Consider the following 26,194-nt stretch of genomic DNA (forward strand, 5'->3'; position numbering starts at 1 on the left):
CCATTTATTACAAGATAACTTATTCAAGATTATCAATATGTATACATATGATCGATAATGAGAAAACTGAAATCACAAAATAAAAAATTAAACATTCTACCCACTAAATATGAGTTTTAGAAATTTACTGATAACCTAATGACTAGGAAGGGACCTAAACTTTTCGAATATTTTACGTTTCAAGCAGGGTCTTCGAGAGCTTGTAGGAGTCCCTTTTGCGCTTTAGTGGGCTCCTATCGACGTGATTTTTGGTAATTGATAAACGCAGAATGCCCCTTTATTAATAAAAAGCTGTTTTCTGTTAATAAAAATACCGTTAATACCATTAATATACATGTTTAGGTACCTCTATGGGGAAAAATCCCTAGTTTTCCCTCTAGAGGGCCCTGTTTATGATATGTTGCCTTATAGAGGGCCCTTATAAAGTTCACATTTAGTATAAGTTAATTTTAGAAGCTAACTGAAAACCTAATGACTACGAAACGACTTAAACTTTTCGAATATTTTATGGCTTTCGATAGTTTGTACGGGGTTCTGGGTTTGAACCGAGCCCATTTTGCGCTTCATTTGGCCCCAATTGCCAGTTTTATGAGTAAATGAAATACACACAATGTTCTTTTATTAATAAAAAGTAATTGTAAAGATTTTCTGTTAGTAAAAATAGCATTAATATATAGGGATAGGAAACACTACGGGTTCCTGTTTCCACCGAGGCTGGGGAAAAATCACTTGTTCCCCCTCTTTCAAGCTAATAAAATCTGGCATGCTGCCCTATAAAATCGATTTTAATAGAAGTTACTTTTAGTACATACATTTAATTTTTTAACAAAGAAATTCGGTTACGTCAGACCGTTAATTTTGATTTTAAATTAACCAATGACCGTCTTACAAAAGAGAAATTGCCTAAAGGTAACTTCTACCACTTCTTTACTATTTTAAATATAATTTCAAGTAAGAAAGTAATTTTTGAATGGTTTATTATAATTTATATTCAAATATTAATGATTGTAAACAGTTCTAGGAATATTTACGGTGCTTATATAAAGAAAAAAAAATCACGTCAGTCGGCATGCAACGTAGTCATTATGTAATTTTTATAAATTATTCTCTTGCTTAGAGGTCTTGTATATCATGCCAATTCTTCATACCTGTACTTATAAGTTTATCAAATATTCATACCAATATCTTAGCATTCGGTTTATTTATTTTTAAAATTGACTGTAGAATTGTGTGGCTTGTATCCTTCTCCCATAAGGAAAAACTCGTTATATTATTCGATATTTTGAGAAAATATTACAATTATTTATGAATAACGGATGTTTAAAAAGTAAGAATTTTTTTGGCATTTTAAAAATTATAAGCATAATTTATGAGGGTTTATCTTTGTTAAGTTTAACTCTTCTTATAGGCCTAGTTCTCCCACCATGTCGGTGTTTATGCTTCTATCGTGCCAAGTTTTATTTAAATTCGGATTAATTTTATTAAAATTTTATTATTTTAAGCAAAAATTTATTTATTTTTAACTGGTATTCATGTATTTTTCTATCTTTCTTTAATTGTTTTCTATGGAATTTCATGTGCTAAGCCAACCTGTACTTTAAAATGAATGAATGAAAGTATCAATAGAACATGAAAACACAGAATGAATTCCCTAAAAAATAATTCCTGATCTTGAATTATTTTTACATTGTTTAAACCTATTCATTCACTAACGCAAACGAGGAAGTGGAGAATAAAGTTATTTATAGAAAATTAAGCGGAATTGTGATAAAACTTAAGAGAATACACGAAAACAATTATTTATTTTCGTCATAGTTTCTAAGGAAAAAAAAATTATGATGAAATTAAATTATAGTTTTGATTTACAGGTAAGTTCCGCTTAACGACAGAGATTCCGTAAGACTATAATTGGCAATTGCTGGGGTCCCCAGCAACAGAAGGCTCCAAATCAATCTTTTGTTTTCTTACAATTTGCCTGTGCCCCGTGTAACTATAATGCGCCCCTGTACGGGGTTGAAAAGTTCGTTACATCCTGTACCTTTACGATATTCAGATACGTAAATACTTATTATTGTGTTACGTATAGCTTATATGAGTAGTAGATATAACACTAAGGTGGTTAAGTATGACGTTCTTGTCCGGTTATATTCGCCATTAACCCTCCAGATTTTTACCTGTGGAGATATTTGAAGGCTTTGGTGTATCGGGAAAAGATTTAAAAACCTGGAGCACCTAAAGGAATGCATTCAAAGTTCAATTAAGTTCATAACGTCTGTGTGTATCGAGTGGAGAAAACGTATAAGTATGTGTGTAGAGAGATCATTTATAAATAAAGTGATATTTTTATAATAAGTGCTAAATTTTTCTGTGTGGGACACTGTATCCAAGTGGGAGCTACTGTCCCCAAGGGCGGTAGAAAATTAAAGGGGTGCCAAAAGGTAAAGGGCAGTAGAGGGACACTGGAAAACAAGGAGGCTAAAGAAATACACTAAAAGGGAGAGGTAGTCTGAAAACTTTAGGAAACACTGCCGTATATAATTATAATTCATCGTTTGCGTTACTTCATTAATTATGATAAATTATGCATGTGTAGCACTTCTTCAATAAGGTAAGGATCCTTCTAAAAAAGATATTCTTCGGATATTTCCCGTTATTTTCCTAGCTTTAGTAGGCTAGCACTCTAGGATTTGGCATTTTTTAAACTAAATAAAACTGTAATGTATAGAAATAAATAGATACAAAGCAACGAAACAATATTATCAATAGTTTATTTACTCGGAAACAAGGCACTTGCTACATTATGCGTGATGCAACAATATGACGTTGAGGATGTTAACAGAGTACTGCCAGGGTCGGGGAGAGCGATTACGAGCCCTGACAGGATTCTATTAACGTTCTCGACGTCACGGTGTTGCATCACGAATAATGTAACAAGATAGAGAACAACTACGAGCCTTGCAGCAGGCGTATTGACTGTTCAGCTCCTTCTATTTCTTCCTCTATTGGGTTGGTTGTTTTAGAAGCATTCTGAAGATAAACGTGTTAACCAAACAATATTTTTGAAATTTAACGACCCAGTTAGACCCATAAATTTAAAATTTACGATACTAATCGCCCCGTAAGTTAGCTTTTTTTAGCAGAAACATTTAGGGTGGCATTTTAAAATGCTACCCTAATCTGTTTTCGTAAACTGTTTTTATTTCTCGCCGAGAGTTCCTCAATAAAATACATTAATTAAAGTATAAAATACTCCAGAAGAGATCTAACTACGAATTTTCACTCCCTATGTTACAAAAAAACTAAAAATTCAGGGTGATAATCCCATTTATCACGCGCATATACTCTTTTCTGGTCACGTACACAGTCTCGTAAAGCATTACGTTTCGTAAACCAATATCTCCATAAAGAGAAATAACGTAACCTCACCACTGTATTTCATTATACTACCACCGGATATGTAATATGTTACAGATATGTAAGGAAATAAAAGAGTGAAGCCTCCTCTTCCTTTTCACGTGTGGATCCTGTCATCTACAATAGTTTTTTTAATGACTGAATTGAAACAAATCTCTTCCGAATTCCCTAAGCATGATTTGCATGCTTATCTTCTTCCTTATGATGAGCATTATTTCGATATCCTACGTCATTCGGTGCCCTAGGCAATTGCCTAAATTGCCTACTATATCACGACGTCTCCACGTGCTTCGTTATCAAAAGTAAATCCTAAATCATTTGAATAAATTCATCTAAACTATTTATATCATTATTTTTTTTTAAAAATAGTAAACAATTTATACAGAACGTTTATGGATTTCTCGCCCACACCGTGGACGAGTGGATAAAACCATTTAACACTGATGATTTGTCGCAGATTCGAACCTCACCAACTTGAGTCCTGAGGAATTTACACGTGTCTAACATCTAAATAAGGGCCAATTTTTCATAGATAAAAGTCCTCCCGATCTCTATTGGATCTGCGGACATCATTTTTCCGATTAAATATACATTTAAATTTATAACAATTCATTTAAGCAATATTTTAGATTCGAAAACTGAAAATGTACAATTATTTCCGTGTAATAACAGCAAACACTTTACTTTTCAAGTTTAAAAAATCCAGCAACGAGTTGCGTAACTTTCCCGGCGAAAAAGTTAAAATTCGTGTGGCGCCTTCTGTTATGATAATATAAAAGTTTAAATATATATATATTTATATATATATATTATTTTAAATAACAAAATGCTTAATTATAAGGGTAAAGACGAGTTTTATTTTAAACAATCTATGAAATCTTTATTAATTCGATCCCCATTCGAGATACGACACATATCCCTCTACCTCCCCCACCCCATGGAATTTAACTACCAAAATTTAATAGAATCAAGCCCTCTAATATACAAACCTCCCTGCAAAATTTCATAAATTTTCGACAAAAGACATGGTGAAAAATCATGGAGATCAAAGTGAAAGGGCACGATTTTGTCCATACACTTTGAAGCTTAATAACACCTGGCGCCCTATTCTGGAAGGTAAAACTTAAAAATCTCTTCGTATTTGACGTATTTAATTATTCTGTTTCATCAAAGAACACATACGAAAAGGCAAGTGATAGAACGAAAATAATAATAATAATAATTACAGATTATGTTACAGAAGAAAGGATATACCACCAATGGCCTAGCCAGTGAATTCAGTTTGATTGGAGCTTAAAGATAGTAAAAAATAGTAAAAAATAAATAGTAAAATAGTAAAAAATTGTATCTATATTATATTTAAATTAAAATGTATTAAAACAGTGCTCATTTTTAGTGTTTTTTTTATTAAAATTATTCATGTTTTTTGAGCTACAATCCGTTAATCCCCTCGACTATGCCGGTGTATATCCTGATTGAATACTGTTCTAATTTTAATATCTGTGTTTTTTTATAACAGCGAGGCTTACTTAATACGGAATTTTAAAAAAATACAAAAAATTTTGCAATAAATTGATCCGTAAAGGAAATTTCTTAAATATCGCTTACAGGAAATGTATATATCACTACAGGATGTAATGAAGTTTCGTCATTTGTTATACATTATATAAACTCAGGGCTGGAGTTAACTTGTTCTTACCCTAATCTATAACATATAACGGCCTTCTCCTTCGCTAAATAATGATACACGTAAAAATCTGAGGCCCTAAGCTATAGACTCATAACGGAGGCCTTTAGTTGCAGCTCACTCAGTTTACGCGCGAATCTGCCTTGTATGAACTAGTCAGTTTTTAAAATATGTATCTGCGTAAAGTGGGTGGCTACACGTTATTTTAGTAGTTACAGATACATAAAATCTAAAACAAACATAAATAATGTGTATAATTATATAGGAGCATAATAAAATCTAATGTAATATAGTAATAGTATAGCAGCTTGGTAATAAGTTAATTACGCGCGTCTTAATTAATGTTAGAAGAAAGACTGTTTGTCTGTACACTTCGAGACGATTGAGCAAATGCTATGAAACTTTTCAGGGATCATTCGTTCATCTTGGAGGAGGTCAAAGGTTACTTTTGGCCATATTAACTACAACTCCCCTTTCTATCTGACCAGCGAGATGGTGGCATTTAAATAAAAAAATTACTTAAAACAAAGTTACCAGCAAGTATAGGATACGTTTTAGAGGTTCTCGGGGGTGCCGAGTTTAAATATTTGGTCCATTTTTCGCGAAATTTGATTGGTTGGCCGATTACCATTTCATATTCGGCTATGAATGATAAAGCTGACCTCTTAACAGGGGAAAACTAGCAATATAATACAATTTCTTTGATATAGCTTACTGAGGGTTTTCAGAAATAGAGGCCCTATTCATAATTTTAGAAAAAATAAGCTGTCTCTTCACATTAATACAAACAACATTGTAATTCTATGAAATCTTACATTACACTTAGTAAATGTGGTTGTTTGCTGCTTGCTAGAAATATTATCAACTGGTAACGTTGCAAGAATCGCTGTAAACGTTATTTAGCAATAGTTTTGCATACGTAATTTATGTATCATGTGATATAAGTAACAATAACGTTACTCATATAACGTAATCAATCATAAAAAGTTAAACAAGCGCTAAACTATTGACAAGTGACATCGGTAATCATGTAAATAAACCGGTCATGCATAAGAATCGTATAATATAAAGCAAAAATAAGTAAAATATAAAGTATCTTAATGACAGCAGGACTTAAAAAAAATGGCTGAAACATAAAATAATTATCAAGTTATTTAATTATAAACGTTTTAAATATTTATAATGAGATTCTGCGTAACGTTGGAAGCTGTCGACATAATTTGTTATCTCTAAATCTTTACAAGTGCTGAAAAACTTCACAATTTCTTTATTTTCATGTCTCAATTTACTATTCACAAAGTAAGTGATTAATTATTTTAAAATATTTAAAAAATAAATACTAGTACCGTTATAAACAAGTATAGCCTACAGGAGTATGGTTTATAGCCAGCGCTAGCTCGTCTATAGACATATGTAGGGCCTATGAAAGAAGGGAAGCTTGGGATTTTTTCCCATGCCAAGAGAAAGCTTAGGGCCTTTAACCTTTTTAAGATCTGAATCCAATGGTCCCATGTACTGTACGGTGTTAACTTCAGATATTTTCTTCGGGGGAATTTTCTAAGGAAATATTTTCTTCTAAAAGATTGGTTTGGGCCCTCCTGTTGGTGGGACCCACCTTTTGTTTAACGTGCCACTGTCTGAATCCTCAAGTCTGCGGAGGAAAGGAATGCAGAAATGGGCGATCTACTGATGGCTAAAATCTAGTAATTTGGAACATACTTCACAGGAGCGTTAGCCACATTTGCCTTCTGGGAGGTCTTTGGCAATTGGGCTTCATTAGGGTATTAGGATGTGTGCAGAAACCGAAAACTCCACCCAGTTAGCCCCTTGACATGCCAGAAATAGGGAAAAACTACCAGAACGGTGGAAACACACTTCATTCCTGGTGGGAGAGGGAATGTATTAATTAAGAAATAAATTTTTCCTGTTAGAAAATACTATACTCTCTTGCTATTTTTTGTCACAATATTTTGGACATTGTCCAATTTTTGATGCTTTTAAAACAAAAATGTTATGATTAATAGCTTTATTGGGTTATTATTATGATAAATTTATTATTTAATTAACCTAACCTTCTGTTAAAATAGCGTATTGTTTGCTGACCACAGAATAATTTGTACGAAATTGCAGGAATTTAAACTAGTAGAGTAATAAAATCTCGTGTGCAGACAAATGAAGAGTAAAAATAACGATAAGAATCTTTGCTCTCAATGCCACGTTCGATTTTCTCGCCAGTAACCTGTTACTGGCGTACACGTATGGAAATTTATTGTGGCATGCCAATAAATATGGGCGTATTCCGAAATATTTACTGGTACGTACATAATGTGGAAGCAGCATATTAATTAAACTAAAATTCACGGATAACCATCCGTTCGTGGTCAACAAAGGTAGATTATGTTTACATTGCGTGACTTTCAGAAAGCCTTGATAGCTATTGTGGTATGACGTACTAAATCTTTAATTTATTATATAAATAATGGATGATCACTATTCTCGGTAAGACCTAAAGTGACATTTATGTTTGTGGTTAATAAAACTTACTTGGAATTTCAAGCGAAGGGAGCGAATACGTAAAGTTATTACCTCGAATTTACAGGATTTGAGAGAAAATATATATAATTTGAGCATCGTTTACTAATTCTTCACTCTAAAATCTTGCAGAACACAAATTTCTGTTAAAGTAACCATGAAAATCATTGATTTAACCACGAGCAGATCGTAATTTATGCATTTGGGACGTTTCCGAGCCACTTTTGACTCCACTTCTCTGTTGTGCACTTTTGGCAAATCACCCTCTCCCCGATTACGTGTATAATAGTTCATGAACCCCCCTGAAATTGAAGAAATGGCTTTAAAAAGTTCAAGTATTTCTGATAGTTTCACACGATTAGGCTATGTATGCCACTCGTATGCCATTAATACCACTAAAAAATCCACGTAAACGATGCTCGGATTTGCACATAAGCTATAAATATATGCAGCTTGGGACCTCGTGTTATAAGTCTATAGCTTAGGGCCTAACATTTTTAATTACAGTTTAAAACAACAACAACAACAAGCAACTCTTCCCCCCTCCTTCCATTAATTAAACACGTAATTAATGGATGGTCCCTTTAATCACCGTGCTCTTAACGATTTTTTAATGCAAATTAACATCGATAATACATTAAATCACTATTATAAAGCATTAAAAGATTAATGGGTTCACGTTGAAACAATAGAATTTTTTTAACATGCAATTGTAAGATACATTAATAATAATAATAGTAAGGCTAGTTTCTGGCTATTTACCAATAAAAATTATTTTAAAATTTAAATTACACATTAATTAACATGAATATTTTTATAGGCCTTAAAAAACAGCCATACACAACACTGTTTACGTGTAGGCCTGCCTGCTACCTAATTACACAATTAGTATTGGAAGCATAGCCCCAAAAATCCCATTAAATGGCATAATTCTTTTATTACCCACGCTATTTTAATCGACAATTAAATTAATATAAAATATTTTGCTTACAACTTTACAATTTTTTTATTTTTTTTTGTGGTTAATCCAATAAACTCAAGGACGGCAAAGTTTTCACAATCCTCATTTGCATGAATACAACTTCCAGTACACACCAAGGACTATTATACTGTAAAAGAAGCATTATGAATGAAATTTTAATGTACCAAATTAAATTTTTAAGCGCTTAAATAGTGTACGTACTTAAATATTCGTAAACATTAAATTTATTTGGGGAAAAAAAAACTTGATTTACTTGTTTAAACGAGCAATTTTTAGTACGTTATTGTTGCCCTTGAAGGAATTGGTTTCGTTGTATACGGCAAAGCAACACGTAGGCGATCTGCTGAGGGGGATGCCACCCGTGAGATCTCTCTACGGGAAACTGCCCTCCCCAATTTAGGTGTTGTTATACACGTGAAGAAAACACGGAAAACTGCACGTGGCTATCCTGTTGGCCCAGTGTTTAAAGGTTTTTATCCACTCGGCGCCCTTGAAGGGAGTGACTTGTTTTTAAAAAAATTCGTAAGCATCGCAGAAAACGTTACAACCCATACTAATTTCGTCATCATCATCATCATCTACATTGTTCTATTATTTATAGAACTATCATTAAGCTGATAATTAAGATTAATTTAAATATTACAAAGGGCAATTTAAAATACAGTTCCCATGGACTTCGTCTATGGAAATCGTATCGTAAACATGTAAAATTATCGCTTTTAAAGCTGTAATCGTATTGATGATAAGGGGATAAAGTTTATCGATCCTTACTTTAAATTATTTTACATTATTTTTAATAATTTTAGGTGAAACTTTCTTCGCCATGTTTTTTTTTTTTTTTTTTTTTTTATATTAGGCTATACAGAAGTGTTGACTACTCACTACAGTTTTGTAAATGATACTGTTGATTTCGTATCTCGAAAGCAATCAAAGTTTAAAAAAGAAAGAAAGAAAACTGATGTATCAAATCACAATTAATGACATTAGCAATGATTAACGAAGGTTAAGTACTGCAGCACTTCACTTACTAATTTTAATTAAGTTATACACAAAATAACCATGAAAAAAAAATTAAAAAATGGCTGCTGTTTGGAGGTTGTAAGCATTTTAAAAGTTCCTAAATCAATGGCCGTTGTTGGAGGTTGGGCTTGTACTAAAGAAAGGGCATATTTTTGATATGACAAGTTGTTTTTAAGTATCAAATATTATTGTTTTCCCTTAACAGTAGAAAAATTTATCTTATCTCACTATCATTTACGTGGAAATGCTGCTTGTATCCGGTTTAAAAACAATCCAAAGGCGTATAAACCTAACCTTTAACACACAGCACCCACCATACTGAATTTAGATTAGTCCTGGCCCTAGATTATAATATACAAGATGGACCAGGGTAGATTTGTATATAAGCAATACATGCTGCAATTCAGGGCCTCGCGTGAAACATTATTTGGTGAAGGAGAATGGCCTGTTATAGCTTAAGGCAAGTTAATTCCAGCCCCCGCTACTTCTTGTACTAATAATATATGTTAATTTTTTGAGACTGGAGTGAAAGCTGAGGCCCTAAACACTAACGTTATAGGATTTATGTTCTTAAATAATTCGACTTTTCCTTTCTTCGTATGATAAGAAAGTAGGCCTACGTATCTTTTTATGTGTAATAAAAAATGCACTTTGTTTTCTGTTCTGTGTTATGGTTTTACTTGTATCCTTATCGGTCTTCTATTCATTCTTACATCCGTGTTGTGTGTTCCTTACGGATTTGGTTTTTATATCCGTAAACCTAATATTACGTGTTTCTGATTATATAGGCCCCATATGTGAGTCATTGTCTCTAATTATATTCAGATGGATTTTATTATAGAGTTGATAATTTATGATTTAGACATTTTTCTATACACCAAATTCCTATTTTGTTACTAGATGTTTCTAACGTCTTTTAATTATTTAATCTTCTAGTGTTCCTAGTTTAATTATTCACATTTATAGTGTTCTTAGCTTTATTTATTCAGACCGCTAGCGTATCTAGTCTTAATTATTCATTATTCTAGTGTTTCTAAAAATATGGTTTTACTTACATCCTTATCAATCTTTCCTATTCATTCTTACATCCGTGTTAGACCTCTCACCAATGTCGTTTTTCACATCCGTAAACCCAATATTACGTGCTTATGATTATACAGGCCCCATATGTAAATCATTATTTCTAATTATAATCATATGGCTCCCATGTTATAAAGTACTAACTTTTTCTACATACCGAATTCCTATTTCGATTCTAGCTTTGTTCCACTTTCTAATACGCTTTTACAATTATGCAGGCTTCCAGAATTCCTAGTTTTATTTCTGGTTTTCGATTGGTTTATTTATATAACTCTTTTATTTTTAAAGCATTTCTTACGTGCCTCGAATTTATATTGGTAAAATCCCTAAAATAACCTTTCGAATTTTATTATAAAAAACACCGAAATAAAATTTCTACCGATCAAATAGGGTAACGAGGGGATAAAAAGTGGGACATTTCTACTGAATTACCACTTGCGACCTTAAAAATTGTGTTACAGTCGAATCAGCTTTTATGATTTTCTGTATATTGTGTATACAGGGCATTATAATTGCACTGGCTTTCTGTTTTTTGTATATAAATAATCGTGCGTTTCCTGCTGAAACAGTCCTTTCAATAGCTTACAATTGAAGTTAGAGCCGATAGCTTATCGCCGCTTGTTAAAAAAAAAAAAAAAAAACCAAACAAACGCATTGATAGGGCAGAGTTTCGTTAATGCCAAGCAATTTTCTATAGTTTATAATTAGATGAAATCGCGGGTATAAATAGTTGCGACGTCAACTCGACACTGGCAAAAGACGCGGCCGCCATCTTCTCCGTCGGGGAGGTACGCTGTATTTCTTTTATAAATAAATTTAAGGTCGATAGCACCGAGTAACGTAAACGTTTGACCTTAAACACTTGTGGAGTCGAACCTGTCAGTGAAACGAGTTGTATGTAAACTAGTAATTTAGGTCGCAATAAACTCATTCAAATATCAAATTTCACACAGGAAAAACATCATAAACGAACTAGATAGCATTGACGTCATTTCCGCCTTTCCAACGACGTCACTAGAGGGAGCCGTGGACGGGAATTAAAGATGGTGTATACGGAGATATCGTACGTTTTGTAAAATAAAAACAACCCGATCGGTGCGATAACAAGAAAAACGATGAGTAGTTAGTGTAGGAGCGTAACTACAAGGATAATTACTTTGTACGCTTCGAGTGAGAGACAGGAAGTTAACACCGACGCGAGTAATTGTAAAGAATGTGTCACGAGTATGAGCTATCGTCTTTAAACGTGACTCGAGTCATACACTAAAGTTCTTTGTAGGTGAATATCCTTAATTTGTCATGGCTGCCACTATTGAATTTCCTCCCGTTACTTTCAGTTCTACGTTTCTACCTTATTTTATACAGGTAAGTTCATTTACTTCAATTAAAATAACTAAGAGTTACCTTTAGTCAAATTCGTATATACTTTTACATAGACCAATTAACTAAAGTTGACTTCTACTCTCTTACTTATTTAATAGTAAGTGTTACCTTTAGTCAAATTCTTATATACTAACACATAGATAAATTAACTAAAGTTAACTTCTACCCTCTTACATAATTATTTTCTTAAAATTTAAGATTAAATGAGAAGCGATGGCTTCGTCTTCTTCGCAGATACGTTCCGGTGTCTCGTTAGCATCCTTAAGTTTGTTCTCCTATCGCTCGATTGTTCGACAACGACTTCCTACTGCATAATATATAGTGGCTTATCTTTAACTGTGGCCTATATTTCCGACACTATAGCAGCCTTACGAATTATCTTTAATTTTGTTGTGTGCTTGTTTCGTTCAAAATGCTGATGATTCTTCCCGTATAAATCGTATCATTATGTTAGATGTGTATTGGATTATATTATAAATGCACTCGTTCACTCTTTAATGATAGTAATTTTTTTGTAGTTTTGCTCTGTGATATTGGGAGCTTCGCTCCGCACGAGCTCCTGACATCCTTTTTGCAGAATAAGTAGAGTGTTTCTTTATTAATAAAAAGCAATCTTAAAGATTTCATTTTCTGTCGGTAAAAACAATACTAATTTAGGGATCGGAGCCATTTCGGGTCCTAACTTTGCTCCGGACTGGAGGAAAACTTCCCGGTTCCCAGTATTTTATTAAATCTTACATTAATTGACATTGTAAGCTATTTAAAGCTACTGTTAAGCTCCCAAATGTATCATTCAGAGCTTAAATTGAGCCCCATTCTCGCTATATTCAAAAATAACAGAATTTTCTAACAAATTGTTTTGAATGTAATGAAAATGTTCTAAAGATTTCTATTCTTAGTTTAGTTTATTTATATTAATAATTATATAGCATGATTTCTAACATTTCTTGTGACTTTCCTGTATTCATTATTTCTATTTTTATAATTTAATTAATAGTTTTGATACGTTCGACTTAATTTGAACAATGTTTATCCAAATCGACATAATATTTACACGACTGAAATATATTTCGTATGTTTAAAAATATTTATATAGATAACGTATTTATTGCAGTTGGATATATTTAAATTCTGTTATCTCATATTTTGTAAATACTATAAAAGTGTTTAGAACAAAATGATAGAAAAGATATTTAAGTAATTTATAGTAAAAACATTTCAAAAATTCCAAAGATTAAGGATAAGAATTATGTAAGAATGGTAATTTAAGATTTGCTACAACAGTTAAACTTAAGGATAAAAGTTAAAATTAATTTAACATTAAACTGAATAATTAAGTTTGATTGTACTGCTGCGTAATTTGCAGCTACGGATATTCTCCGCGTACTTCGTGGAGTATATTTGTACTCGCAAATTATGTAGTCTATACAGTGTCAGTGTAATTACGTTGCGTAAAGTTATTTTTATAGCTTACTAGCTGCACATGTCCGGCATTGCTTGGGCTTTTGAGAGGGTGGGCGTTAGAGGTAACTGGGGGTCCTCCATAGTATTTTTTCTAGGGTGTTGAAGGATATTAATGCCAAATTTGGTGCGGATATGTCGAATGGTATAGAACCCTTTACCTAACAAGCATATCGTGACTTTATACATATAGATTGATATTTAATTTTACAAAAGTGCAACGAATAAATCAATTTTAAAACAATTTACTGCTATTTTATTATTGTTGGGTTTGTTATTGAGAGAGGTTCTTGTCTTGGTGGATGTTACCTATACCGATTCGAGAAAAATAATAATATAAATTTAAATTGTTTTCTAGGCAAGTAATAATGTATTGTAATGAATTAATATTTCTCAGTGTACAGAAAATGTCCATTTTCAGTAATTATGTAATTAAAGCTTTTTAAATCGAGTTAAATACAATTAATCATCCAAATTTTGCAGATTTTTATACCACGTAAGCAATTTTGTTTTAATTCATTAGAATATATAACAATGTTAATTTTGATTCAAACTCCACGAACTAGTTTCCGATTAAAGGTTTAACGCACAGCATTTTTAAAATAATATCTGTATTAGTTTCAGCATCTCGACAACACTCGCCAAGTAGCTTTCTGTAAAACAATTAAGAAGAAAAAATGTTTTTTTTCTTTGATAATCAATGCCATACTAAACATCACGTTAAACAGCAGCAGATCATTTATCCGCTTAAATTTTTCCTGTTATTTTATAGTATACGATAAACAGAAAATTATTTCATTGTCGCATATTAATGGAGTAATTTTTTACACATTATAGAGCCATTTTTATCAACAATGCATGTGCATGACAAATTATGTGGTTTTTTTTTTCCTGCGATATTCGTCCATAAAACAAAGAATAATTTTAGTCGTATCCCAGATGTTATCTGTTACATCTATAATTGCCAAGGAGAACAACTATACGTGCTGTATAGCTGTCTTGCTGTAAGCTACTTCCATCGCAGAACACACATAGATTGTTAATATGCAAGTTTGATGACAAATAGTTTCATCGAAATTCAATTTTAATATAAATTTTGAAATTCGCAAGGTTTCAAAATAACAACGTTGTTTTGTTTTTAAAAATATTTCGTATCGCACGCCTTCCGTATAAAAATATTTTCTCATTTATTTTCTCTTATTAAAAAATTTGTTCTTGAGCTTTTATTTTTCTATTATTTTTTTTTTAAAGAAACTTGATAATTTTATTCTATCCTTGACCTTTTTCTTTTTCTTTTTTGTTCTACTTTCTAAATATTATTAAAGTAAATAAATTTTAGAATATTTTTAACTACTTTTCTTAAAATAATCGACGGTTACAGACGGAAAAACTAATTCTAGAGGTATACTTTCCCATACCGAAAAAATATATATGTGTATATTACCGCAAAATAATCTAATTTTAGTTACGATATTCCCGTATTTTATAGTTTTATAGAAAGATATTTTCTATATTTCAGATATTGTATGTATATTTTATGTATTAAATGATGTCAATGTGTCAATGTTAAATTTTTGTCTATTTTCTTAGTTCATACTAATTTACCTAATTAATTAGTCATTATGTAAAATAATAAAATTACTCAATTTTAGTTTTTTTCTATTTAATTTATTGACAGACAAAGAATTTAGCATTGAAAATGGCGTAATTAAGTGTTTTTGCTTTTCCTCTCCCTTTGTTCTTTCTTATTATATATCACTTTTCTCCTATAACGTATTATGGCAAATAACTTTTATATACTGTAATAAAAAGTGTCGGGAACGTGTTTGTTTATCGATCGGTTGATTTATTTCTCCGGAATAAATGTGCACGTGTAAAATTTAAATGACACGAGCTACGCATGTAGAGAATACATACTCTTTAATTTACGAAGAGAAAAAAACGTGTAGTACAAGGAAAGTATTAATTGCATATATATTTTGATGCGAAATTATGTCACATATTTCCTGTATCAATAATTGTAATAATTATTTTTAGCAGTTGTTATTCATCATTGTATAGAGTAATCCTGTTATGGTTTACTTTCTGTGCTTTAGATTTAAAAAAAAAAATTTATATTTTTCCTCTTCTAAAACATGTTTTAAAACCATCGATATGTCATAATATTTAAAATATATGTACGCACTTCATATATATTTTAATATAATTAATCTCGAATGTAATCGTTATTAAACTTTAGAATTTAAACCGGGGATTATCGTACCATATCTCGTATCTAAATGATATTTGATAAGTAAACTGTGTATATTACAATTTCGAAAATAATAATAATAATAATTTTTTTAACTATTAATGCAAGATGTAGAAAATATTTTATTTAAAAAAAAATTAGATTTATTAGCATAAAACAATATTTTCCTGTTTATCTCCATGCTTAGTCGAAGCCATCCATATGCAAGAATCCTTACTCAAGCACATAAAAGTTAAAAATCCATTTAACAAAATTAATTATATTAGTCTTCCCTTGTTTCTATTCTACGACTCAAGTGTGAATAAGATGTCGAACAAATGTATTTTATAGAAAATTTGAATCCACTTAAAATAACATATTCCCATTAATGCTCTTGAGATATCTGATATGGGTTCGGGACTTAGCAGAGAGGAAAAAGATAGGCGGGAAGAGAAAATGACAAATACTAATGTGAGATTTGTGTCTTACAGGTTTAGCGGCGATGTAATGTATAATCTTTACATAGACAGAATAAGAATCGAGACTCGAAGACGCTCGTAAGAACTCGAAAATGACCGTTTTCTTTGTATTTACAGGTAGCCAAATCCAACGGTAATAAGAATTCGGAATTAGTCGAAGTCGTGCAGCAGAAACACTTGCAAAATTTGAAAAAGACGCCCAAAAAGAAATGGAAACGTCTGACAAGAAGCGGAATTAGAACTCAACCGAAAAAACTAGAAACCGAATTAGCCGAATGTCAACTTGCTTATGCGAAAGGCGTATTGGAAAATATAGATAACGATGATCTAACTTTATTGCATCTTCTTGCTTTGGTAAGTTTGTCTACGTAAATATTTTAAATATATATTAAAAACACATTAATCGTATTATACATATACATATATAAATTAGGTAAATTTATAATCCTAAAATTTTCTACAGCTTTGTTTCATAATTTGTATAATTAGTCTTGCAAAAAAATTTTTTATTTAATTTTAAATAATAAATTATTTAAAAAATTTTAATGATAATATTTCATTCTAAACAATACACTTGTTTCTGGCATTATTCCAATACATTGAATGTTAATAAAACAATTGAAACAAATTATTTATTCTACATTTGATTATCTGTACACAGATCAGATGTAGGGACTTAAATTTAAATATATTTGAATCTATATTATTATTAATGACTAAGGAGAATACTCAATACAAATCTTAAAATTGAATTATATCATTATTAAGTATCGAAACATATCGTGCAGTCTAGCTGGTCTGAAATAATAAACAGGAAATTGTTTAGAATATACAATTAAATTATGGTAAACATAATCTTCAATTCATTGAAACTGGTATTTCAAAAATCAACCATACGCTGCTAGAATAAAATTTATACCGTAGGCGTACTTTTCCCATTAAAGGCGACTCCACACATTTCAGTACCTTAACATTATTTATTAATTAAATTACGACAGATTATGCTACATTCCATGTGTATATTCATTAAAGTAAGGCTTCATTTTAATAATGCTAAATGATTATGTTCCCAGTCCACTGTTCATGAGTTGAAAAAAAATTCTAATGTATTTTTAAATAAAATTAATTCCTTTAGTATGAAAATTCACTGCTAAAAGTTAATTATTTATTAGAATTGAAACATTATTATGGTTATTTTATAATTATTGGACAGCAATTTGAAAAAATTGTAGACTTATAAATTCTCACTGTCGTCCATTTGCCTGTCTGTCCTTCCTTAATCTTCAGAATAGTGTTAGATGAAAGTTGAGACCAGATATGGAAAGCTTAGGGGCGGAAGTCCCAATTAACTATATACGAACTCCCGGTCTAAACCAGACGTTACCTGAATTCAATTAAAAAATTTTTCCCTAAATGGAATTACATAGATAACTGGCATGGCTCTGTTTTTATCAGGAAAAGTATGATGAACTGGTGCAAAACAGTACAAATTTGAGATGAAGAACACATTTTAAATTGAATGAACTAAGAATATGATTAAAAATTACAGCCTGGCATTGTGATGATGTCACAATAAATAATTGCTCATTTTATATAAATAATAATTATAAATAAGACAAAAGATCGTGAATTAAAATTAAAACACATTTGAAACAGTGACTTAATGAATAAGCCTTAATGAGATGGGCCTGGTTGAGGATTGTTTAGATCAAAAGGCTCAAAGATTTTCTGGCTTAGAACTGCAGTAAGAACATCTGTTGAGTCTTTTTCCTTCTCTCCTCCAACATGTTTTAATATAGTTTGAGAGCATCTGTTATAGTTGTTTGGATGGTAGAACTGCATTCCCAATTAGGATAATTATTCCAATTAGGAAATTTACAGGCAGATTTTATGTATGTTAAAGCTTCTTATGGTCAGAGCCCTGAGTGGTATCATTTCCTGAACTTGTGTCCTCTTCACTTTTCTTTTTAGCAAATAATTTTTGTATGAAAACAGTTATTGTTGTCATATTCATAAAGGTTAGTTTGGACTTAGATTTATAGAAGTTGTTTTTCAGATCAACCAATTTAAGTTTGTCAAATTATTTTTTCTATTATCAACAATGTTTTGGAAGAAGTTTTGGCATCACTTCTGTTCATGAAGAGTTCTGTTTTTTTTATTTGATTATTATTTCAAATACTTCTTTAAAACAGCAGAGAAATCATAATTATTTCAGGGCCACATGAACTAACTACTTTACCCAATTCATAGTTAAAGTCCCATGTTTTAGACTATTTTTCTGTTGCTTTCTTATCACTAAATATTTTATTACATTTAATAAAAATATTTGTAATTGTAATCCTATATCAAAAAATGCAAGTTAAGCAATAAAATTCTTAGAGAGGAAATATTCTGTTTTCCTTTCACTTCAGGATCAGAAATATGTTGATCTAACTCTAGCCAATACATCATTATTTAATTTATGATATAGGGGTAGTCACTGTTCTTATTGTTTCAGGTGAATAACAACAGAAGTAATTGTAATCCCTGAACAAGGGGTAAAGCTTGTTTTCACCCAGAACACCGAATTTTTTACATTCGACTATTTTCAACAGCCTTGTGTGAGGGCCCCCGAAGGTTTCTGTTGCTCCAATGGAATTTCTGTGTTGTCCCCATAAAATAAAATAAGCTGTACTCGTTCAGGGATAAGCAAATTACTTCAAGTGTTATTGCACCTGAAACAATAAGAACAATGATTATCACCATATGGCAAGCGGATTTGTCCCCTTTCTCTTCTCTTCTTCTTCCATCCACATCCACGCTGTATTATGGTATTAATTTGTTTAATTAAAGAAATGGATATTTAATGAAAGCAGTCATAATCTATTTTGCTCTGCATTTACTATTTCATTGTCCAAGTTTAATTATTTAATGGCAAAAGTTAACGGAGTGAGATCCTGAGATGTTTGTCCCATAGACTTAACATTGTACCTTTGCCACATCCAAACTATTGCATCTTTCTCAAAACTCTTTTGCAGCATCATCTATAGGGCATGAGCTTTAATTTGATACCCAAACCATGTCCGTACCCTCAGTTGTTTACTCAAACTAAGTTGGAAAGCCTCTTTCAATTAATACATAATTACAAACATTTTTCCAATTTTTCATTTGTTAAGCAGAAACCAATATATTTCATTCTAATATTTTCAAAGATTCATGATAAAATTAATTTTTAAATGAAATATTATGCATCTACTCTTTTAAATAGGTTATATTTAATAACTTTTATTACTTTATTTTATGATGTCAGTCAAAAATGAGACTTTTAAGCTTGTAATATTTTACTTTATTACTTTGAACAAAAAATAAAGTTTAAAAAAATCACTAAATAACTTAACTTAATTGAGAAAATATGCCAATAAAAAATAATTTATTAGAAATAAAACACGATGACACTATTTTATTTAATAGTTTAACTATCCATTTACAATAAACTAACCACAATATAACTGAACACCAAACGATCGCCTAAATATCGGGCTAAAATATGGCTAATTAAATGATTGGTATAAAGTAATTTGTTGCTAGAGGTAGACATTAGGTGCCATCTCTTAAGTAAATTAATAATTATAATTAAATAAATTTAGAACCTTCTGGAATAAAAGAACTGGCCCAGGACGGGACTTGAACCCGCAACCTCTGCTTGCCGTGCGGTGCGCTTGCCAGTTATGCTCCTGGACCCCGAGCAAGTCTTCGCTTCCAGAAATATATTAATTTAGATATAACCTTACATGGTTAAATACGATGCTGGCCGGAGACAACTCTTACGCCCACAGCCAAAGGACATCTCCACAACGGCACTCAGCCAGCTATCACATTACCCGGCGAGGTATATATATATATATAAACAACAACATTTAATTAGCCATATTTTAGCCCGATATTTAGGCGATTGTTTGGTGTTCTATTATATACGCATCAGGCATTGAGATGTTGTTGTTTGTAGCAATATAACTTTCAAATTATATTAAATGTAATTGCACTTCAATCTGCTTTAAAATAACTGCTCATATCCAGTACTTATAGAGTAAAAACTAAGTGAGAAAAGTGCAATCTACATGTTTGGATTCATGACAAATCTATTAATTGACTGTTATACCAAGAGTTCTAGTTACATCCTAGTACAAGGATTGCAAACCTATGATCCAAAGTAGCATACAAAACGAATTTGTTTGTTATGCAACAAATCATATGATTAAAAACTACACAGGGAAAAAACTATTATTTGCTTTCTTGTAGTTTGGGCAGCTAATTAGAATAACACTAATTTAATACTCACTACATTAATTGGGTATCTGTTTAGTTTCCTATTTTCTTTGCGGTTTTGTAATAAATACAGGTGCAGATCCGACAGACACTCGTAAATAACAATGCACCATTATAGGAATAGAAATGGATATCCGATTTAATATGGACAGTATTAAATTTGTAATCATACAATTCATTTATTTTTTACCGTGTATTTTCAATCTAACTTAATTTTAGTTTATTTTTATTCTTCTTTTAAATTTATAATCATCCTCTTCTCAATTAATTTTTCATACAGACATAAATGTCTTAAACCCGATAGTTATGTATTAAAGCCAAATGATTGCTGTCTGGATAGCGTAATTTTTCATATATTTATTCAACTGCTTGAAGTCCAAAGCTTTGGCTATTTTATATTATAAATTAAACAAAAGCCTGTTTACAATAGAAATACAAGAGATGCTCGATTGCTTAAGTTTGATTTTGCTATTTAAAGACATTGCCAAATTCATGGAGAAATTTCACCTGGTTTGCAGAAATACGTAAACTGATGCAGTTAAAAATATAAACGTGTTTGTATAACCACATATAAAACTAATCCAGAATTTTAATAGTGAAATATTTAAATGCTGGATATGTTTTTTAGGCTTTAAATAAGCCAGACTTATTTAAAGAAGCTATTAATAAGTAATCTTGTTTATATACTCTTCTCTCAGTTTAATGGATTAATTGGGAAAGGAATGTCTGCTATTGCCAAAACTCTGTTAAATCAAATTTATTTTAAAACTTACTTATTCATCCTGTACATTGTATGAAAAAATTATAATAATAATCTACATTGAGTATTTATACACACTTATAAAACATCTGTTAAAAGTATAAAGATAAAATTAACTGGAACCAAATTTTATTTCAATTAAACACGCCTCAAAAACTACACGATGTAACTAATGGGACGTTACCAATGGCAATGCCAATTCATTGACCCAACCTTTGAGCATGTTCTATTTGCAAATATAAAAGGAAAAATTCTAAATTTTTTCCATTTAAATGTTGATTCATTTAAACAAAGCCTACTGCATATACATTTGTCAGGTTAAACGTAAGTCAGCCGAGAACAATAGCAATTAGTGGGCACAGAGATTTCCCTAGTCGGCATTGCAGGTAACCTGTATGTTTGCGCGATTCAAATTAATAAACCTAGATAGAGATCTAGTTAGCTTAACTGATAACTTCCACTGTACTCCTATCTGGAGGCATTGAGTTCTACTAAGGTTTGATCTTTTCCTTCAGAATATTCTAAATTACTACACTCGGATTCTCAATTAGTCGTCGAATAACACATTGCTTTATCTGGAGAGACCCTTCCAAGTACTTTTAGAGCATGGATGGAAACTGTCAATTCTTTACAGCAAACTCCATGTTTAATTATAAAATTAATGAAATTAATGTATTAATATTAGGCAGTTGAATTATCTCGGTTCCTTTAAGTATGATACACTTTCCTAATTAATCTTTTTAGGATTTTTTGAGCTTCTTTCTTGTGTGTGTAACATAGGCTAGTTCAATTCACAATGGTGAGTGATGGGACCTGATGTCGGCAGATCTAAGGCCCTCCCTGTCGACACAAAATAAAAATTATTCATTTAAACTTTAAAATATTTCTGACAGCAAATGTGATTTATCAGACTGTCCTCATTAAAATTGTCAACATGTTAATAAAAAGTACTTACAATTATTCAAATAATTAAAATTTTTGAATTAGCTTTCCTTTGGGTTCTTATGGATCTGCCACTGCTTGATATTTCTGTACCAAATCACTTAAAATTTCTGAATTCAACTCGGATTCCTAGGATGGTTGGCCATTGTCTTTAGTAGCCTAGTGATCATCCAACATTCATTTTACGGGTTTTTCAGAAACTACTCTATCGCAACTTGATTTGTCTATACGAATTCGGCTGTTTGAAGTTTCTCACACAAAGAAAATTTAATTGTGGCACAATAATGGCATAGTCTGACAATTTTTGACTACAAATTTTTAATAATACTTAAAATTAAACTTTGAATGATATATGTAAATTAATAAATAATGTTTTTTTTAAGAGTGCACTCGAGTTAACGGCACCAGCCAGTGATATATTATTAAAGAATCAGGTGAACAACTGGGTTCAATTATCTGGACATGAAGGTAAGTTTGATTTTATAGATAAAACTTGTTAATTATATAAAATTTTTTAATAACATTGATAATATTTTAGGTTCTCTTGCTCCGCGGGACCGGGCACCATTTGGAAAAAGAGGCCTCCGGATAATTCCGAAGTTAAAGCTTACGAGGCTTTTGCTAAAGACGTGATACACGACATGGTTCCTCGATATTATAAAGATGTGGAATATAACGGCGAACGTATCCTTTAAACTATACAATGTAAATGTGATTTAAACATAAATTATACTAGTAATGCCAAATTATATTATAATTGCATTTTGTCTTAATTAAATGTAAGATTTCATAGAAATGGAAGATCTACTCTTCAATTTTAAGAATCCTTCAATAATGGACATTAAAATGGGTACAAGGTATTGCTAAGTTTTATAATTGGTTATAATAAACTCGATAATATATTTCTAAATTTAATCGAGTTATTTTTATTTAAGGACATTTTTAGAGTCAGAGGTCCAAAATAGTAAAGCGAGGAACGATTTATACGAGAAAATGGTCAAGATTGACACAGATGCTCCGACCAGCGAAGAAAGGAAAATCAGTGCAATTACTAAACTTCGTTATATGCAAGTATGTGTTCTTTTCTATTATTATTTTGAATTTTCTGCTTGTTAGAATCAGTAATAAATTATTCCCTTGTTAACAGTTTAGAGAAAATTTGAGTTCGTCGTCAAATTTTGGTTTCAGAATAGAAGGTTTCAAGGTAAGATATATTTTTGTTGTACAGAGTAACCAAATTAAAATTTACTTTTGAGGAGCAGACATGATACAAGAATTTGATGTCGGACTGATTCATTTGGCATACTGGTGGCCAAGTGGTTCCGAACGTTCGCCGAACATTGGTAGTTCAGTCGTGGGTTTGCACCTCGCTGGGACAGGTTGGCCACGTGGAGTTTTCCGAGTTTTCTCCACATCTATAATGCACAAATAGGCCTTAAAAGACCTCCCAGAAGGCATTCCCTCTAGGCAGATCACACAAGTGTTGCATTGCTGTAACTAACAAAAAACTTCATCAAACATAACCAATCTACATTGGTGCCACATACTTTGAATTTAATTCATTTCAGGAGGCTGTTAGAACTCTGAATTTTCAAAATCCGAATCAGTTTTCCCCATTAGAAATAATGGAAGGCAAATTAATCCGTTTCCAGACCCTAAAGGCCTAAATAGTACTCATCACAGTGACATACACACATAATTTAAGGTAAAAATAACACAATTAAATGACCCTAAAAAATTAAAACATTAAAACAATAAATAAAAAATATGCTGTCTCACCTTTGGCAACATTTGCTGCTTTTATTGCTTCCTTGTGCTTAGGAATGGTGTGCACCATAACTTTGGCATCTTAAACACGACAGCCAGATCTGCCACACATGTAACACTTTTGTGTACGCACATGGGATCTACCGATATTACAACGTCCCTTACAGGCATTGTCGCTTCCACACACTTCTTGGATGCCACGATTAATATGTAGGGATACATATAACCAAGCGCACCATAAATAAAGGAAAAAGCAGTGAATATACGCAAGCACAATGCAAGAGATGCTTTCACGGCAAGAGCGAGAGACGACAGCACACAACAGATGGCAAAAAAATGCACTTGTGGGTGACATGTTTGCAGTTAAAACCATTTGAAGTTAGAATTGTTTGAAGTACAAGACATCACTGTATTTATTTAGAATTTTAAAAAATTATCATTGCAAGAAAGACTTAAATCTCGTGATTTAAGTCTTCTTGCAACAATAACAAGCACGGTCAACTCCTCAGAAGCAAATTTTCCATTCGATTATCTAATATTTTGATGTAAGATAATTAATTAATGAATTGCATAATTTATAATTACTAATTTCAAAAGGCCGAAGGAAAGGAACCAATCAAAGATTTCAAACAAGTCAGAGAGCGACACGAAGTAATCGCCACTCTAAAATTGTTCTTGGGTAATAGTGATAGCATCACGTCCCAATTAATAGAGAGACTAAAATTACTGCGGAAAAAGTTTGAAAAATCCGAATTTTTCTCCAGACACGAAGTACGTTTGTCACTTTTGACGTTTACGTTAAACAATCTAAATCTTTTTTAATTTACAAAATTAAAATATTTGACATTGCAGGTGATAGGTAGTAGCCTTCTTATCGTCCACGACGGTACGAAAGTCGGAGCGTGGATGATCGATTTTGCCAAAACGGTCTCTCTTCCCGACGGAGTTACCATCGATCACAGGTCCCCGTGGGTTCTCGGTAATCACGAAGATGGATATCTGTTCGGATTAGACAATTTAATTTCCGTACGTTTTCGTTAAGAAACCCTTTTTAAGCATTTTAATATAAAAAATTTGGGTAGAATATTAATAACAGGAGGGTTTTTGTTACAGGTTCTCGAAGACTGTCTCGATTCTCGGACGGAGACTTGAACCGAACGGTTCGAAAATAATTTCTGCCGAAGTACAGGCTTTGTACAGATGGTATCAGAGATTACACGCCCGATAACTTTGAACGAGTCCTTGTTTATATAATTTAAGAATAGAGCAGAATATTAGCTTTTTATATATTTATTTTTAAAACGTGCATAATTTGAGTATAAATTTTGTACAGTTTTATTGTAATTATTTTGTAGATACTTTTTTCAATTGAGAAAAATTAAATTATGAATTTACTCTAAGATTTAAAAGATCTGAATAAGAGTGAAAAGTGCCATGTCGAGCTCAAGTTAAATGTGCCACATAAATTTTGAAATTGTCTGTCTGTTTATATATATATTGATCTAGTAAATTGTGTTTGCATGGCTAAATGTCCTATGTATCTCATAAAATTAAAATTTGAAAAATCATACAAAATCTCTTGTAATTTAATATTTTGAAGATCCAAATCACAGTGATTAGAACCTTGACTTTTGGAACACCCTGTAGTACACTACAGGGTGTTCCAAAAGTTGTCATACACAGCAAAAATGAAAATTTGAACAAAATGCACCTTTTTTTATTTACAAAACACTACACCTTGGCCACTTCTTCACAAAGTCATGAATGCAGCCACTTCTTTTGAAACATTCCCAAACAGTATCGGAAAATGGTATGGCAACTTTTGGATGCCCCGTATTAAACAAAACAAGGTAATATCATAAGACACACAGTCCAAAAACTGTAGTTTTTGTGAGTGTTGGACATTGTAAAGAATTAGAATATATATTCCATCTGCAGTCAGTTTTTCCCCACAATTCAGAAATCTCCATAAGTATACACATTCAGAGATTGAATCATAACCATAACTGTGACAACATACAGAATGATATCCCATCAGAAATCTGTTATGCAGCTTTAAAAGTTCCCATATTTAATATTTGTAATTCTGTATGCACTGCTCAGTAACGCGTTACACGAGCATATTATTTGACGCAGAAATTACTTTTGTATA

General features: G+C 31.6%; 1 protein-coding gene across 1 annotated transcript; it reads left to right on the top strand.

The window, feature by feature from the left end:
- The first annotated feature begins 15,907 nt into the window (after window positions 1-15,907).
- IP3K1 (inositol-trisphosphate 3-kinase-like protein) lies at window positions 15,908-25,617 on the top strand. The gene is made up of 10 exons (XM_067269271.1): window positions 15,908-16,260; window positions 16,386-16,622; window positions 22,659-22,747; window positions 22,814-22,959; window positions 23,060-23,132; window positions 23,211-23,346; window positions 23,423-23,479; window positions 24,640-24,813; window positions 24,895-25,068; window positions 25,156-25,617. The coding sequence occupies exons 1-10, from the start codon at window positions 16,198-16,200 to the stop codon at window positions 25,192-25,194; spliced, it is 1,188 nt and encodes a 395-aa protein (XP_067125372.1). The 5' UTR covers window positions 15,908-16,197; the 3' UTR covers window positions 25,195-25,617.
- The last annotated feature ends 577 nt before the right edge of the window (window positions 25,618-26,194 follow it).

The sequence above is a fragment of the Centruroides vittatus genome, unplaced genomic scaffold, assembly GCF_030686945.1.
Source record: "Centruroides vittatus isolate TY-2023 unplaced genomic scaffold, ASM3068694v2 contig_1079, whole genome shotgun sequence".
NCBI lineage: Eukaryota > Metazoa > Arthropoda > Arachnida > Scorpiones > Buthidae > Centruroides > Centruroides vittatus.